Source organism: Athene cunicularia, assembly GCF_003259725.1.
Source record: "Athene cunicularia isolate RWA chromosome 9 unlocalized genomic scaffold, athCun1 chr9_part2, whole genome shotgun sequence".
NCBI lineage: Eukaryota > Metazoa > Chordata > Aves > Strigiformes > Strigidae > Athene > Athene cunicularia.
Window position 1 is genome coordinate 706316 of NW_020799111.1, and position 17170 is coordinate 723485.

The 17170-nt window shown below is 44.0% G+C and overlaps 1 protein-coding gene across 2 annotated transcripts; it reads right to left on the reverse strand.

Moving 5' to 3' along the window:
• Positions 1 to 3844: 3844 nt before the first annotated feature.
• RNF168 (ring finger protein 168) lies at positions 3845 to 17167 on the reverse strand. 2 transcript variants are annotated; one of them, XM_026855404.1, is made up of 9 exons: positions 17157 to 17167; positions 16543 to 16653; positions 15381 to 15463; positions 14677 to 15020; positions 13703 to 13779; positions 9921 to 10097; positions 9104 to 9228; positions 8719 to 8803; positions 3845 to 6572 (listed from the first exon to the last, which is right to left on the reverse strand). In XM_026855404.1, the coding sequence occupies exons 4-9, from the start codon at positions 14975 to 14977 to the stop codon at positions 5517 to 5519; spliced, it is 1821 nt and encodes a 606-aa protein (XP_026711205.1). In that variant the 5' UTR covers positions 14978 to 15020; positions 15381 to 15463; positions 16543 to 16653; positions 17157 to 17167; the 3' UTR covers positions 3845 to 5516. The 2 variants fall into 2 exon arrangements, with proteins under 2 accessions (XP_026711205.1, XP_026711204.1); XM_026855403.1 differs by lacking the exon at positions 15381 to 15463.
• Positions 17168 to 17170: the final 3 nt, after the last annotated feature.

Below are 17170 nucleotides of genomic sequence, written 5' to 3' on the forward strand. Positions count from 1 at the left end.
AGAGGCGGGAGTTGCCGTGGCAACGCGGCCCCGCCGCCTCAGCGCCCTCCGCGGCTGTTCAAACGCTAGCGCGGCTGGAAGCCTTTGCCCGGCGTCTCAGACCCTCCGCTGCCATTAACTGGAGGGGCAGAGGCCTTCGCGGCGATGCTGAAACGCTCGCGAGGCCAGAGCTTCCACACAGACTGACCTCGTCACTGCGAAGCAAGGTCTCTGGCAGGCCTCGGCCCTCGTGTAGAGGGTGTTCAGGGGCCCCGGGTGCTGCAAGGGAGGACGTAGGGCCTGAGGCCTGGAGAATAAATCTTACGAGGTGCGATTGAAGGAGCTAGGAGTGTTTAGTGTGAGGAGGAGGAGGCTGAGGGGAGAACTCATCACTCTACAGCTCCCTGAAAGGACATTGTAGATAGCTTGGTGCTGGTCTCTTCTCACAGGTGATTAGTGACAGAACAAGAGGGAATGGCTTTAAACTGCAACAGGGGAGGGTCAGACTGGACATTAGGAAAAGGTTTTTCACAGAAAGAGTGGTCAGAGAGTGGAATAGGCTGCCCAGGGAGGGGGGGGAGTCCCCATCCCTGGGTGTGTTTAAGGGTTGTTTGGATGAGCTGTGGGGGGATGTGGTGTAGGGGAGAATTTTGTAGAGTCGGGCTGAGGGTTGGACTCGATGATCCTGAGGGGCTTTTCCAACCTGAATGATTCTGGGATTCTGTGAGGTGGCCAGGAAACAGTTTGGCTGCTCCTGTCAAGGGAGCCTATTACAGGGCATCCCTTGCTTTCAGAATACTTTCATTGTTGGTTCTTCAAAGTCAGAAGAGAAAAACCCTCAAGAAGCACACTGGTTTTGATCCCTGCAGACATTGCACGCATAGAAAAGGAACATTTTACTGCTTTCATTTTTTTCAGAACATAGCACGACATGTGCCTGGCTTGCTGCCAACACTGTCAGCAGGCTGGAGTGCTGCAGAGCGCTTTGTCATTAACAAGCATCAATCAAAGTGAGTACCACAGAAAGCAGAGGTTTCCTTAGAAGTCTAAGAATTTAAAAACTTGCTGCCATGAGAACAGGTAGATCTGTGCTCAGGTCAGTGCTCCCCTCCCTACCTGCCACCCCCACACTAGCTGTGGCTCTCAGGGAAACAACCAAGCCTGTCAAAGTATTTGGGTTTTTGGTACTTTTTTTTTTTTTCCCTGGCAGTTGGATAAGCTGAACTCGTTCACAAAAGGGACAAATAAACCGCTAGAGTTAGCTGAAGGCAGAAGGTGAGCTCACCCTTTTGAGCAGCAGTGAACCGTTACACGAGCTCAGGCAGCCCAAGTACACACTCTTGCTTCACAAACACCACTGAACCAGTCAAAGCTGATTTCACCTGTTTAAAAATTCCCAGATCACAGCAATGGAAACAGGGTGTTGGTGCAACCAAAATGCACTCAGCAGTGGCCAAATTGCACCCTCTAACAAGAAAAATCTAAAAGGACAGGCCAAAGAGGTGCCTGGTAAGGATTATTTGCCATGCATGCAGTGAGGAATGTGATCATCTTTGGGACCTGAGGGCTTGCAGTACCCCACCTCGGATGAGGTGGGTGGTATAAATAGGTTTTGCATATTTTGCAGTTAAGGTTGGGGTTTAGGTAATGATTGACCTTTTAGTCTTGGTTTTTTCTCAGTTCTGCTTATAAAATATAAGGATTCTTATGTAAGAGGTCATTGTTACACAGAGGACAAAATCCATCAAGTTGGAAAAACACAGATAACGCCCAAATACTTTAACATACCCTCCAATATATACACACACCAAAATACGCTATTTAGACCTTGGAAATGGCTAATTTCTGTAATTTTTGTATTTATTTTCAATGGAATCAGAGCAGCAGGATTTGCTATTGATGGTATGAGAATACAGCAGAAGATTGGCAAGAAGGATTGTAAACACACTTAAGTGACTTGCAGCTGGGTTGTCAAAAACCACATATATCACACTAATTGTTGTTTAGCTCTGTGTGCTTGACGGGTAGAATGTCTGCGTTCAGATAACACAGGCCTGTGAGAAACTTGGAGGCACCTTATCCAACATCCTTGAGATTCCTGTCCTGCTGTGGGAAAGATCAAAGCACAGTGGAAAACTGTGCCTACAAAAATACAGGTGAAAGCAGCAGGTACAAGCCCTTTTCTTTCTTCTCCTGTTTCTGGCTAGCAGGCACCAAGCTCTGTGGTGCCTGCGTCCCTGCTTGTGTACCTCTGCCCAGGTGCTGCTGCAGAACCCCCCAGGTTGTGGGGTAATGAGAATAAATTTACTTTTTGCATTTCATCCACGGTTTTGTGGTTGTTCCTGTGCTGACTCACAAAGATGGAAAGGAATTAAGTCTGTGCAAGACAGAGTAAGATGCAAAAAGCTCCTCCTTCCCACCATCAAACCTCTAACTGGGATTAGTTTAGTGCATTTCATAAACCTTATATGGAAGAGACACATCACTGACACATTGAAAGGGAAAATAAAGAACCCACAGAACAGCTTGTGGAGGAAAAGGGAATTAAACTGGTGTTAAATGCAGTAATCCCATATACTGGCACACGGCTTCATGCACAGCTCAGCTACTTCCACAAGGTGCATTGCTGTCTGGAAGGGAAATTCTCCCTTCTCCCTTGCCCTCTGCCCCTTTGATGCTTCCCCTAACCCTTTAACATCTGGAATTAGATTGTGGGGAGTCCCTGGGTGTCACAGCTGGCACAAGTGAAGGTGCCCTGTTGTTGGCAGGGAGCTGTTGGGGCAGCTCACTGCATGCTGGCGAGGTGTACTCAGCTAGACTGCGTGATCCTGCTGAATCAGTGAGCTCTCATATGTTTTTTTAAACAAAATGCCTCCTACCTTACGACTAATGTTACTTACTGTCAGGGACAGAGATAGCCTCACAACAATGACAGTAGTAGATTAAGTTTAAACCTGATGATGATCAAAGCTGTTATGAGATAGACATTTCATTTCTAGCTTCATTCTGTTCAGCTCTTTAGAGCTTACCTGGCTATTTACCTGTATGGTCACACAGGTTTCCCATTCTTTCTCTTTCACCAAGTATGTCCCAAACATTAGGACCTGGCCATAAGAGCCACTCCAAAGCCAGCACTACTGGAGAATAGTGATGGTTAATCTGGGAAACATACAGCAATTAAGCAGGGTCAGAATTAGTAATACATGCAAGATTATTTCTTACACATGAATGGCCAGCAGTTTGAAACACCTGAGATTCAGAGTCTTTCAGTGATAGACATTAAAGGCAGTGACTGAGAACAGGGCAGACATTCAAAACCCTTCGAGAGCACAGCAGGACCATCCAAGTGGGTCAAACTGCAGAGACAGTTGCATTGGGCACAAGCTTCAGGGTTTTGGATGCAGGGGTGACCTGTGTGGGAAGAGGCCAGGAACGACCCCGCACTGCTCCAAACCATTTCCAACCTGCTCTGAAATTCTAAACAAATTACACCAAAACGGCAATAAATCAGAGGAGCATGTGGTGCCTCTGCTCAGACATACTTGAGAAAGGGCAACAGTCGTCCGGAGACATGATCTGGGAAGGAGAAGCTCCATGCCACAGCAGGGACCATCTTTTGAACAGGTTAAAAATCCACAGCGGAATTCAGAAATTGATTGTAAAATGAGGCTGAACAGACTTCAAAAATAAACTCTTCCTCATCGTCTGTTTTGAAAATGGAGAGTTCTTACGTGCTTATCATGACTGGAAAGGCCAAGTGTCACCAGCATTAAAACAGTCACTATCTCTGCCTTAAAGATCACTTTAATGAAGGATTATATTTGACTGCATGGGTAAGACAAAACAACCCAAACAATGGTAAGGATTAAACAGAAACAGATTTATATTGAAGGAAGGCTTCCAGCACAACATTTGAGGCAGCAAGAGGAAAAGTGAATGATTTGCAACTGGTCACCTGTTGTAACTGTCTCAAAAAGCATCTTATAACTGATCATTTATTTATGAGAAACCCACCATCACCAGAGACATGCAGGCAAAGAAAAAAACCAATTAACATTTTTGGCTTGGTGTGCTGTTCATGCTTTCAATACAATTTGAGGTTTTGCTTTTTAAAACTTACAACATCAGAGGATACTGCTTTGAAGTATTTTGTTACAGATTTCCCAGAACTGAATTAAAAACTCTAAATCATCAATGAGGTTTAAAAAAGTACACATTTAAAACATTTGCTAACTTTGGTGACTATCACACACGCTTCTGCAATGTAGATTGGTGCTTTGCTCTCTTCTGAACATGTACAGTGGAACAGTTATCTCATTACAAGCAAAGAAAGGCCAAAAGATGGTTTCATAATAGCAACAGATAACACAATCCAGCAAGAGTAATTCCTCTGCTGAGCAGTAGCTGATTAACTCTTCATCAGCCTCAACTTTCTACAGGCCTCAGCTTTCCAAGATGTCTAAACTGTAATTCTTCTGAATGGTGTTAGTTTTACAACCAACTGGAAGACAGTATTTAGTAGTCCCTCTAAAAAGGGGGGGGACGACAGTTACAGCCAGGCATGGTAGTTATGTGAATCTTTAATTATAGTTATGTCATGACTGACAACTCCAGTATTCAGTTGTTTTTCCCCCTCTTTTGGTTTAACTTTCTCCACTATAACTGCCTTATAGACTACCTATATGTTAAGGGCAATCTATATGTTAAGTGTGTTTTTAATTGGACTCAAACCAGTTTGAATACAAAAATTAAATAGCACTAAATATAGGTAACATTATCGTACAAGAATGAAGTTGCAGATCACTAGTAATAAGAAAACAAAAGTATCTTTTTCCTAACAGTGAGAGTCAGATTTGCAGAACTGACCTCTATGAACAGAGGTAAATACAAGCCCACAACCACTTATACTGTTGGCACCTAGGAAAGATCCTTGGCTTTGGCAGTGGGGGAACAACCTGTTTTCTTCCTCTCTGTCCAAGGAAGGGGTTAGTACACAAGAGGGAGAGAGAAAGCGTGTCTGCAGGACTGGCTATCCACTTATACTGGTAACTGTCGTGTGAACAATGCAATTCAACAAAAAGCCTAAATCCCAGTAACGGGTTTCAATTTAACAGAACAGTGGTTGTGCCGAGTGAAGCTTCAACCCTGCAGTTGGCAGGCAACTGGAAATGCAGACTTATTTTTTGTTTCCCCCACAGACTGTACATCCTTTCCATAAAAAGCTCCAAATTATCATTTTAAGATATGACCATCAGTTATGTTTGGTTTTAAACACTAACAGTATTCACATTCAAAATTATGTAAATGCAAGTGGTAGAAAATAAGCTGCAGTCAAGAAAAGACCAATTCAAATTTTTTGAAGTCTAGGGGTGTACGTTAATAAAACTTCCCAGAATACACCACACTTTATGGTTTGAAGCGATCCCCCTCAAAACCAACAATTTTAGAACTGTTTACAGGAAGCTTTGCCTAACACAAGAGAAAGCATTATCATGGTTTTAATTCTCACTCCACCATGTTTCTGTGGTTATGTAGATCTACTCTGCATCGGAGCTTTTAAACATCTGAAGGATCGTCTTTTGCTTATTCTTAGGTAGTGAACAAATATCATTTGCATCACTGGTATTAACCACACAATTCAAAACTTTTCCTCCCTTGATGCTGGGCGATTTCATTCGGACTTTGGTAGGGGACTGCCAGTTTTCATTGCAAGAACCTTTCCGAGCCCTGCGGTGATTTGTTTCAGCCTGTTTTTTTGGTACCTTTGAGTCTTTTGCCATCTTAGAGCTTCCCTTTCTAGCAGGAGAGTCTTTCACAGGCTGAGGTGGTTTGGTGCGAAGGTGGTACTCATCTGGAGAGCCCTTTTGTCGATTAAGGGTCCTTTCCTCCTTGTTGATCTGTTTTTGTAGCTGCAGAGCCAGAAGCCTGTCCTGCTCCTCTTGCATACGCCTTTCATAGAGCTTCTGCTCAAAGGCTTTCTGCATTTGCAAGTTAAAATCCTTTATCTGCTCTCCTTGGTCCTTTAAACTTTCTGGAAAAGTTCTTCTCCTCTTATCAAGCACGCACGAGTCAACCACTGCTGCAGCTGGTGGCTCCAGCAACTTTCTTTTTGGAGTTCCCTTAGGGTTTTGCAGTCTCTCTGGTTTTTCTTCATCTGAGTGTCTAGCCACCCTCGTGAGATCACATATTACACTTCTCCTGTCAGACATCACAGAAATTGTGGCTGACTGAAAGAAGGTAGAAGTTTCAGCAGAGTTTTCAAGGTTTATGCTTTCTATATGTATTAAACTGTCACTGTCTGACTCAATTCCTTCGCCTTTGGGTCTACGAAGAACTGTTCCAGACCCTTCCCCTTTCATGACTCCATTTGAAACTTCGTCTCCTAGACAATTTGGTCTTGGAGATTTTTCCTGCTTGACACTGGTGGCTTCTCCTGAAGGCAAGGCACTGAAATAGTTCATGCATGATTCCAAAAACGAATCCTTAGCACTGGAATCTTTAATCACACTGGTCAGCTGGGGAGACAGTGTTGGCATTTCCTCTTGGTCATCTTGCCATGCAGAACTGCTGCCACTTTCATTGCTATTGGTCTCCTGAAGAAAAGAGGGAGACCACTAGTAAAGGGAATTTATCAAAAGCCAATAGGTATGAATAAAATGCAAATCTCACTTCTCGTAAGTGCACAGCTCATAACTACTCTGGGATATTCACTTGGATTCTTCTCTTTAAAAAAAAATATTTAAAATAACCCAGAGAAGCCTAACTAAAGGACTGAAAACACAACTGCAGCATTCTCCTTTTATCAATGACTCAAATCAACTTGTTCAAGCCTGCTCATCTTTTGAAGCCTAACAAGAAAGATAAGACAGACAGACATGAGGAATGATGAAAACCGGAGTGCAACTCCCCCTCCAGTGAGCTCCAGAACCATCAGTTGAGATGTTGTACTGGGTTTATGTGGCACGGTTTTGGTAGCGGGGGGGCTACCAGGGTGGCTCTGTGAAAAGCTGCCAGAAGCTATATCTGATAGACCCAACGCCAGCCAGTTCCACACTGGACCCACCGCCAAGGCCAAGCCCACCAGCAACGGTGGTAGTGCCTCTGTGATAACATATTTAAGAAAGGGGAAAAAAACCTGGGGGAGAGCAATTGCAGCCAGAGGAGTGAGAATACGTGAGAGCAACAATTCTGCAGACATCAAGGACAGTGAAGAAGGGGCAGGAGGCGCTCCAGGCGCTGGAGCAGAGATTCTCCTGCAGCCGGTGGTCAAGACCATGGTGAGGCAGCTGTGAGTAATGGGGGAGCAGATCTCCACCTACAGCCTGGAGAGGACCCCACGCCAGAGCAGGGGATGCCTGAAGGAGGCTGTGACCCTGTGGGAAGCCTGTGCAAGAGCATGCTCCTGGCAGGACCTGTGGGCCCATGGAGGAGCCCATGCTGGAGCAGGTTCCCTGGCAGGACTTGTGACCCCACGGGGGACCCCACGCTGGAGCAGCCTGTGCCTGAAGGGCTGCACCCCATGGGAAGGACCCACAATGGAGCAGTTTGTGAGGAACTGCAGCCCTGCGGGAAGGACTCACGTGGGAGAAGCACGTGGAGAACTGTCTCCTGTGGGACAGAACCCACGCTGGAGCAGGAGAAGAGTGTGAGGAGTCCTCCCCCTGAGGAGGAAGGAGTGGTAGAAACAACAGGTGATGAAGGGATCACAACCCCCATCCCCTGCAGGGGAGGAGGGAAAGAAAACAGTAGTAAAGCTAAGCCTGGGAAGAAGAGAGGGGTGGGGGGAAGGTGTTTTAAGATTTGTTTTATTTCTCATTACCGTACTCTGATTTCACTGGCAATAAATTCAGTTACTTCTCCCAAGTAGAGTCTGTTTTGCCTGTGACAGTAATTAGTGAGTGATCTCTCTCTGTTCATATCTCCACCCACAAGCTTTTCACTGTATTTTCTCTCCCCTGTTTAGCTGAAGGAGGGGGAGTGATAAACCAGCTTTGTGGGCACCTGGCGTTCAGCAGAGTCAACCTGCTGGAGAATGGCTTGCAGAGAGCAAGGCCATGGGTATCTGCAGGAGGTGATTGCAGCCATCAGAGGTAAACAAAGGAAAAAAACCCAGGGTACAGTTATGCTAACAAAGGACTGTTATGTTAACAAAGAGAAAACTGAGGTACATTATGGCCTTGTGTATGATAAAGGAACGGCCCTGGGAAAGAAAGCAGGCCAGAAGAGGGAAGATGTTGTGACATGCCTGAGATGCCACAAGGGGCTGGGATATAATAATGTAAACTTTTACATGTATCCAATAGATCTGTGAGTAGTATGCATGATTATTGTAGAGTGCTTATATAAGGTGTGATTTCTTTCAATAAAGTTGAAGCTTGCTCTATCATTCACATTGAATCGGCTGCTTGCTTCCTCCGCCCGCCGCATCAACCCACCACAGTTTTATACACCACTGGTTGTGAGGCAGAGCTCGCTGAAGACATTCAGGTAAGGTGCTAGTAAGGCTGTACAAGGTAACTATCAAAATAAGCTATAGGTGTGTGTCTGCAGACTGTCAAGCACGGTTTCTTCCCTTCCCACTTTGGAGAATCATGAATACTACAGGTAGTTCAAAACCAGCAAGAAAAACTGTCCAAAAGCTGATGTGCAAGCGGATCCAGGATTGTCAATCCTATAGGCAAGGTGAAAATAACCCACAATTACTAACACTGACATTTATAACAAAATAATTCTAGTTACCACAAAGCCACAGTCACTCCTGCTTCTTTCTGTTCTAGAGAATGATGTTGATCCCAGTGTATGTTGAAGCTTTGGAGACAGATACCTTAAAAGGAAAAAAAAGAAGGTATACATTAAAAAACTTGTTTTTCTTGATTTGTCAGTCCTTTGCATGAATCAAGATGTTCAGGTTCATTCTGACAAACAAAACCAACAAGACAAGGGCAAGTGTTTCCCTTCTCCTCCCCATTATCCTTTGAGGAGATGTTTAAACATTCAACAGGTTACATTTGCCTCATTCTTCAGGGAAATAGGACTACAGGATTGCAAGGAAACAAATGGATCAGAGGGACGCTACGCCAAGAAACAGACCAATACTTAAAGAAGAAAAACTTGAATGACTTACTTCTGAATGTCTCCAGAGTTACTTGGTTTGTTCTTTGTCTTGCACAAATTAAATGGGGATGTTTCAGGTGAGAGACTGCCTGCTGGTGAAGGACTGCTGAGCATATGTCCTTTGGAGCCATCGTTCTTTGAAGATAAGTTAAAAATAGCATTATATAAAACTAAGCACAACACAAACTGGAGAAAACCCAGGGAACTACTTTGTTTCTGTTGCAAAACTAGTTACTTTTGTCCAAAGAATTCTAGAACTGCAAGTAATGGATAGTTACAGAACAATAAACATTACATGTTCTGTACACTTTCCTGGATCTGACATAAAGGGATAAGAGGTTTTGCTCAAATAAGTGCACAGGTTTCATCATTAGGACAATTATCAGGTAGCAAACACCAATCAAAATCCCCAAACAAATTAACAAAACAAAAAACCAAATGTCAAAACATAAGGTAAACTTTCTTCCTACATTCCTTTTTTTCAGTACAGGTTAAAGACATCAATTTCTTCCAAAGAAGTATTTTTAAAATAATGAGGAAAAGGAATTATTCAGAAGAAAAACAATGTTTTAAACTGTTTCACAATCAAAAAATCCAGCACACGTTTCAAGTGCATATTACACAGGTAAAACTATTTGGGTATTTCACCGTCCTGCCAGTTCTTCAAAAATTAATGGTCAATCAAGGATCTAAAGTACTGGGGACTCACAAAAGCTTCCAACTAAAAATAAATTTAAATTATCCAAAACTTTAACTTTTGCTCTGAAAAGTCTAAGTTGCTTGCACTATATCAACATTTTCTACTGTCTTCCTTGATTCTAACTCACCAGACTGTTACTCAGCTGCCAGGCCAACTCTTCATCTTGCTTCAGCTGTTCCTCCATCTCTCTCCGTCTCTCTTCTGCCAATGCGCGTTCTTCCTTCTCTTCCGCTAGCAGGCGTTGGATGTATTCCTCACTTGCTTTGTTCTCCTCTTGTTCATGTGCTCGCCTTTCTGCCTCCACCTAAAGAACATTTTTTTCAAAATGCATCTGGTTACTGCTGTAGAACCACACTTTATGCCAGAACCTCTCAGCTGATGCTCCTTAAATGTGAACAATCCAGTACTCACAGAGACACTCCACACACCTCAATGAGTCTCCAAAGATGTAAGAATCAAACTGATACTGTGTGTAGAGTTGTCAGTTTGATAACCTTTTAGTTTATGTAAGACTGTACCATTAACCTTGCTTGCCTGAAAGGTTAAATTCCATTACTTACCTTTTCAAAATGTTAGTAACAAAAACTAAGATCTTCAAGCACACGGATCTACAAACTCAGAATAACATTCTTTATAAGGCTAGATGCCAGCTAGACCACAGCATTTGCTCAACCTGCTTATATATCATCATAATCCCCATATTAGCTCAAGATGCCAGAAGACAGCACATTTCTCTTCCAGAAGAGTCCTTCTGCTCTCTTGAAACACGCAAAACCCAAAGTGGCAGACCAAGAATTTTCAATCTGCCTTCCTTACAGCAGACGTCCACTCTTAATAAATCAGTTATCACTAACTCCAAAAGGACAGCAAAGTAATTCAAGAATTAATACAGCTTTCTTAATTGGGTAATAGAATTTGGAAATTTGCTTTAGAGAAGAGCATCAAGCTGTAATACCACATCAGCTGAGTTTGTTTCAAATCACATATTGATGTCTTATGATTGGCACCAGACACCATTACTTATTTCACTGCTTCTGGGCACCATCTCCATTAAGCATCGATACTACTGCTGCCAATCCATCTTATCCCCTAACTGCCATAAAAGAGAATCCCATAGTCCCCTCCTTTATGTAGTTCCCCTGTCAGGGAAAGGGGCATTCCGATGCCATTTCCAGCTATAATTCTTACTACTACCATGTCTGAATTGGAAGAAGGATCCTCATATAGGCAAACATTAAGTTTTCCTAAAAATCTTTTCTGATTTTCAAATGAACACACATAACACGGGGAGTGAGCAAATAAGAAAGAAAATACTCTATGTTCGTTACTAAAGTTCATCTAATTGTGGTCTGTTACTTAAGGAGGGAAATGAAGAAGGCAAGTACAAGACCAAACAGTTCCAAATTTTTACATTTGCTAGTCCAAAATACTTCATGTGCATCTGAGGACCTACAAAGGGCATTTTAATATGTGTGGGCAGGGATGCAGATAGTGAAAGGGTGACCCTCTAACCCCAAAAGGACTCTTCTGCAGAGTTTTGGGAAATGTGAGGTACTGGCTAACAGAGACCTGCCTGGGCATTCTGCTGTGTCGGTGCCTCTGTGTGTTTCCTAGAGTTTCTGGCTCTCTGGGCCTATGACTCCTCATGCCATCAGGGAAAGGATACAAGATATAGATGGACTTGTGACTGAGGGGTGGACTTAACCGTGGACACTACTGCACAGGTAATCCATGAACGTCAAACATGTGCTGTGATCAAACAAGACAAACGGTTAAAGTCCCTTTGGTATGGAGGACAAGGGTTAAAATATAGATATGAGGAGGCCTCACAGATCAATTATATCACACTTTCACAAACTCAGTGCAGCAAGTGCTATATGCTCACAATGGTGGAAGCAGCCACTGGCTGGAAACATATGCCATGCCCCATGCCGCCACCCAGAAAATTATTCTGGGCCTTGAAAAGCAAATCTTGTAGTGGCATGGTACTCCAGAAAGGATCGGGTCAGATAACGGGACTCATTTCCAAAATAATCTCATAAACACTTAGGCCAAAGAACAGCACTGAGTGGGTATATAACATCCCCTGTTATGCACCAGCCTCTGGGAAAATTGAGTGTTACAATAGGCTGCTAAAAACACTGAGAGCAATGGGGAGTGAAAATTTCAATCACTGGGATGGGCATTTAGCGAAAACCACCTGGTTAGTCAACACTAAAAGATCTGCCAACCAGCCTGGCCCTGCTCAGTCAAACCTCTTACGTACTGTAGATGGGGATAAAGCCCCTGTAGTGCACATAAGGAATATACTGGGGAAGAGACAGTCTGGGTTATTCCTGCCTCGGGTAAAGGTAAACCCATACGTGGGATCACTTTTGCCCAAGTACTTGGGTGCACTTGGTGGGTGATGCAGAAGGATGGGGAAGTCCCATGTGTGCCTCAAGGAGATTTGATTTGTGGTAAAAATACCCAATGAATTGAACTGTAAGATATTAATTGCCAAACAACCCTGTCACTGCATATCGTCATCACTATAGTTGCTATATATTTTATATATATATATAATGGCATCACATTAAGAATCACCCAGGTTAATGAAAAATGAACTTCAATGGTTGGACTAGATGATCTTCGAGGTCTTTTCCAACCTTGATGATTCTGTGATGAAGTCAGGACTAGTTTCAGTAACTGGCATGCAGCAATTTCATCCAGATCAACATCTTCAACCCACAGACAACAAGCATGGACCATGCCACCAGCTACAAGCTCCAAATGTATCACAGACTACACACCACCTACTACTGCATCCAGAGCCACTCACTCCACCAACTGAGCCAACTCTGCATCACCCCTCCTGCTTTGAAAAACTCATGACAGGTGGAACCCAAAGGTACGGACTGAATGAACTCACTACACATTTGGAGGGATGGCCCACTGACTAAAGGAACCGTATCTTTGTGTATATATATCAAAAACAGGAAGAGTGATGGTGATGAATGTACTGGAAAACAGGGAACATAACCTAAATGGAATGGAATAAGGGGTGGATACTCCAAAAAGGACTGTCATGGTTTAAACCTAGCCAGCAGCTAAACATCATGAAGCTGCTCATTCATCTTCCTCCACCTGGGGGAGTGAGAGGGAATTGAAGGGGGAAAGGTAAGGAGACTTGAGACAAAAGAATTAATGTTGAAATAAAGTAAAATTAAAATAATAATAGTAATATTAAAAAATACATACAAGCAATGCACAATGCGACTGCTCACCACCCACCAACTTATGCCCACCCTGCTCCCAGCCAGCGATCCCAGAGAGGTGAGAATCCCAAAACCACAATCCTGAACGTGACAGCGAGCTTCCTGGTCAACCCTCAGCAATACATTGAGCACGATAGGGAATATTCCATTGGCCAGGCTGGGTCTGTTGCTCTGGCCGTGCTCCCTCCCAGCTTCTTGTGTATCTGCTCACAGGCAGGACATGACAAGTAAATCTGTGTATTATCACCATTTTTCTCATACCAAATCCCATACTGAATTCAACACACACCACTGCGCTAGCTACAAAGAAGAAAAAATTATCCCAGATGAAACTAGGACGCCTGCGAAGCACACCTACTCAAAGGGACAACAAGACAGCATATTACTGGAAGACTGAGGGGGTGAAGTAGGAGGTATAGATCTACCAGCACAAGACAACTTGAAAAATGTCACCTCATGTCAAACACAAAGAAGTCTCTCCCCTTCCATAAGGGATACAAGCTTAATTCATGCTTCAGGAATGACCAGTGTGTTCTTGCACCAGCAATGCCTTTTAGGTATCTCTCTTTTTCATTAAGTAACATTACAGCTGGTTGTGGTAAAATAACTAGATACAAAGCATCTATACTTTTCAATATATTTTCAGACTTACCTTGCTAATCTCTGCTTCATATTCCTGCCTCAGTTCCCCAGGCTTGCTCAGCTGGTGTTGCGGATGGGGGACACAGACTAATTGAGAGGAAGGGGAGAAAAAAAAAAAAGTGAGGAACAAAGAAAGATCAGGACAGTCAACAACAAAAGATTTCAAAGAATTTGACTACCATACCCTGTCACAGGAATGATTTGATTTAAATCAAGTGCTGTGAAAAAAAATCACTTTGTGTTACAATGAAACAAAGTAAAAAAGCAGAGTGTCCAGAACAGTCAGTGTTTTTCAAGCACTGTATATATGGCAAATATGTACACTGACCATAACTTACACCTTTCACTTTTTGTGATTACAGAGTTCATAATACTGCAAGTGGAAGGTGTCATAGAGCCAACCTACCAATTAGCCTCTCCTAAGGGACCTTACAACATAATAAACCCCAAAATCCTTCTTCAAAGAGTCAACCAGATTTCACTTTCTTTATCTGACACCACAATTTTAGGCTCAGAGACTCTCGCACAGATTGAAGCCCTGGCATTTCTAACCTAACCAATGAACAGCATCTAAGAGTTGAAAAACTTTTAACCACTTCATTTACTTGACAGTGATAAACACACACACACACACACGCAAATACTCCACTGAGAGATTTTACAGCTGAAGTTGTATCGGTGGTGAATTCCTGCCTTTGCAAGGCCAAGCAGCCATACAGCAATGATTTGTGCAAGACGCAGGAACCAACACCCATGTCGGTGATCAGGCAACATAACCTACCCTCTGTACTAAAAAAGAAAAAAGGCACGGATGGCCATTTCTCTGCCTTGCAAGACCCCTTCACAGGAGGGTTCTGACACTGTTTCCTAGCAGTAACACAGCCTGTTTACGCACCGTTTCTTGTTTCACAACATCCAAAGTCCACCAACAGTAACTACTTTGGTAAAGCAGAGACATCCTGGGACAAGTGACATTTTACTTACTTTCCTGTTCCAAATCCTCTCCATTAATTCTGCACTCACACTCCTTTGGGTAGTTCTTCTGAATCTTCTCCCAGAGTTCCCAGTTGATAAGAGTATTTCTGCGGGCATTGTATCGTGCCCAGGAAGAGACTCGACGCCGACAAAAAGGGCAACAAAGACTGGCCTTCTCAACTGTCAGCTGGAAACAAGAATTACAGAGGGTATGGTTGCAAGGCAGCGTCACAGGCTCCACAAAGATCTCCATGCAAATTTGGCAGAGGCAGTCGGACAAGGAGAGCGGAGCCTCCAATTTCTTTGACATATTGACTCGAAGTAGAGGAACAAGACTGGCACAGTATCAGTACCTGAAAGCAGAAAGAAACATATATTTTACTTCCCATAATGACTATAAAAGAAAATAGAAAATGCTCAGTTTTACAGCTACTTTATGAAAATGTCAGTGGATTTAAGAAGTTTGCTTAAGTGGTTACTTTTGCTCACAATCTGGGAGATTCTCAGCTTTCAGAGGAAGACACAGGTCTTACCAGAAGTCACAGAGAAATTGTAGCAGGTTTTCCTGTCACACTTTCCCATGAGCTGCAATAGGTGCTTTGGGGATAACAAGGAAGTGGTAAGGAAAGGGGAGAAAGGTGACAGTTCTTCCAGCATTTACTCTCTATTAGTGATAAGCTATGCTCACATTTGGTGGATACATTACCAATTACCTTAATCTTCCATTCAGTCACTTTTTCAGTATATGCACAACCTTCAAAAGCTGCTTCCGGGACAGACTTGCTTACAGCATGTTCTGAAGGTGAAATACAACATCCATATGCATCAGAGGAGAGGAGATTCTTCCTCATTCACTTGCTTAAGCTGGAGTCTGTTGGGTTTGTGTGTGGCGGGGTTTCTGGTAGCTAGGGAGGGGGTTACAGCAGTGCCCCTGCGAGAAGCTTCTCAAAGCTCCCCCAGCTCCAAGATGGACCCAACTCTGGCCAAGGCTGAGCCAATGAGCGATGGTAGTTGTGTCTCACTGATAACATATTTAAGGGGAAACTGGGAGGAAGAGTGGGAGTTGTGAAGGAGATACCTATGCAAACACTGAGGGCAGCGGGAGAAATAAGGAGGAGGAAGGGAGGAGGTCTGCTGGAGCAGAGACCCCCTGCAGCCCATGGTGAGAGGACAGGCTGTGCTCTGCACCCATGGGGGTCACCAGGAGAGCAGAGCACCTATAGCCTGTGGGGGACCCAACACCAGGGCAGGGGGCTGTGCCTGAAGGAGGCTGGGAAGAAGCCCCTGCTGTTGTAGTTTGGTGCTGGGAGAACAGCAACACATGGGAGGGACCCACACTGGAGCAACTCAGGAAGAGTTTGCAGCCCATGGGAAGGACTCATGTTAGAGAAAGTTTGTGGAGGACAGTCCTCTGAGAGAGACCCTACACTAGAGCAGGGGGAGAATGTGAGGAGTCCTCCCCATGAGGAAGGAGCAGCAGGACTGACTGCATCCTCCCATCCGCTACCTGCCTTGAGGAGGTAGAAAAATTGGGAGCAAAGCTGAGCCCTACAAGAAGGGAGGTGTGGGGAGGAAAGTGTTTTTAAGATGTGGTAATGCTTTTTACTGTCCTACTCTGTTAAGTGTTGTTGTTGGATGTGTTTGAATTAGTGATGTTCTTTTTCTTCCCCTGATGAGCCTGTCTTTTGGGATGGATCATCCCTCCCTGTCCTTATCTTGATTCCTAAGTTTTTCCTTGTATTTTCTCCTTCCTATTCCTGAGGCGGAAGGAATTGAGTGAGTGGCTGTGGGGTGCTCAGTTGCCCTCTGGGCTCAAACCGCGGCATGGGACTAAACAGTTAAAATACTGTTCATTAATATAAACAAAGAACTAACCAATATGTTCAACACTTCAGCATCTTCTTCTACGACTTAAAATGGTGGGCATCATCCAGCCTTTCTATCACCAACACTCCTCACAGGACTTTTCCATTTGGCCCAGAAATACTGTAGAACAGAAAATAAGACACATACAGCAAAAAGGACAGAAATACTGTTAAGCTACAGGAATTTAAGAAAGTTCTTTAAAGCTTCTTAAAAACAGCCACCTTCACAGAGGCAAGAGGTCCTTCTGAGAGAAGGGCTGCAATATCACACAGGAACTCGACATGGAGACCAACAGACTTTAAGTTGGGTTTTATTGTTTCAGCTCTCCCTTTGTAGATAAAACAAATCCTTTATTTGTTTTTTTAAAAAAAGCATGCTAAGTAACATGGAAACACCCAGTTCTACAAGCGGTTTGTTAAAAAGACCCAGTATGTCCACGCAGGCCTGTTCTGGACCGATTTCAATTCGTACGCAGAAAAATTCCCGCGTAACAAGCCCCCAGGCGCGGCTGCCCAAGGCGCGGGCCGAGCGGCCCCACACACCGCCGCTCCACCGCCACGGACCCCCCTCCCGGCGGCTCCCCCGACAACCCCGAGCGCTCAAAGCAAGGAGTCAGCACCCACCGAGCTGCGGCCTG

What these genes read in the sequence shown, in the direction of transcription:
- RNF168 (XM_026855403.1), bottom strand. Translation starts at nt 14,977, where the DNA reads ATGTCAAAGAAATTGGAGGCTCCGCTCTCCTTGTCCGACTGCCTCTGC. An exon ending in AGAGGATTTGGAACAGGAAA is followed by an intron (nt 13,780 to 14,676) that starts GTAAGTAAAATG and finishes CCTCTCAATTAG; the next exon opens with TCTGTGTCCCCCATCCGCAA. An exon ending in GGAGTGACTGTGGCTTTGTG is followed by an intron (nt 6,573 to 8,718) that starts GTAACTAGAATT and finishes TCTTTTCTTCAG; the next exon opens with GAGACCAATAGCAATGAAAG.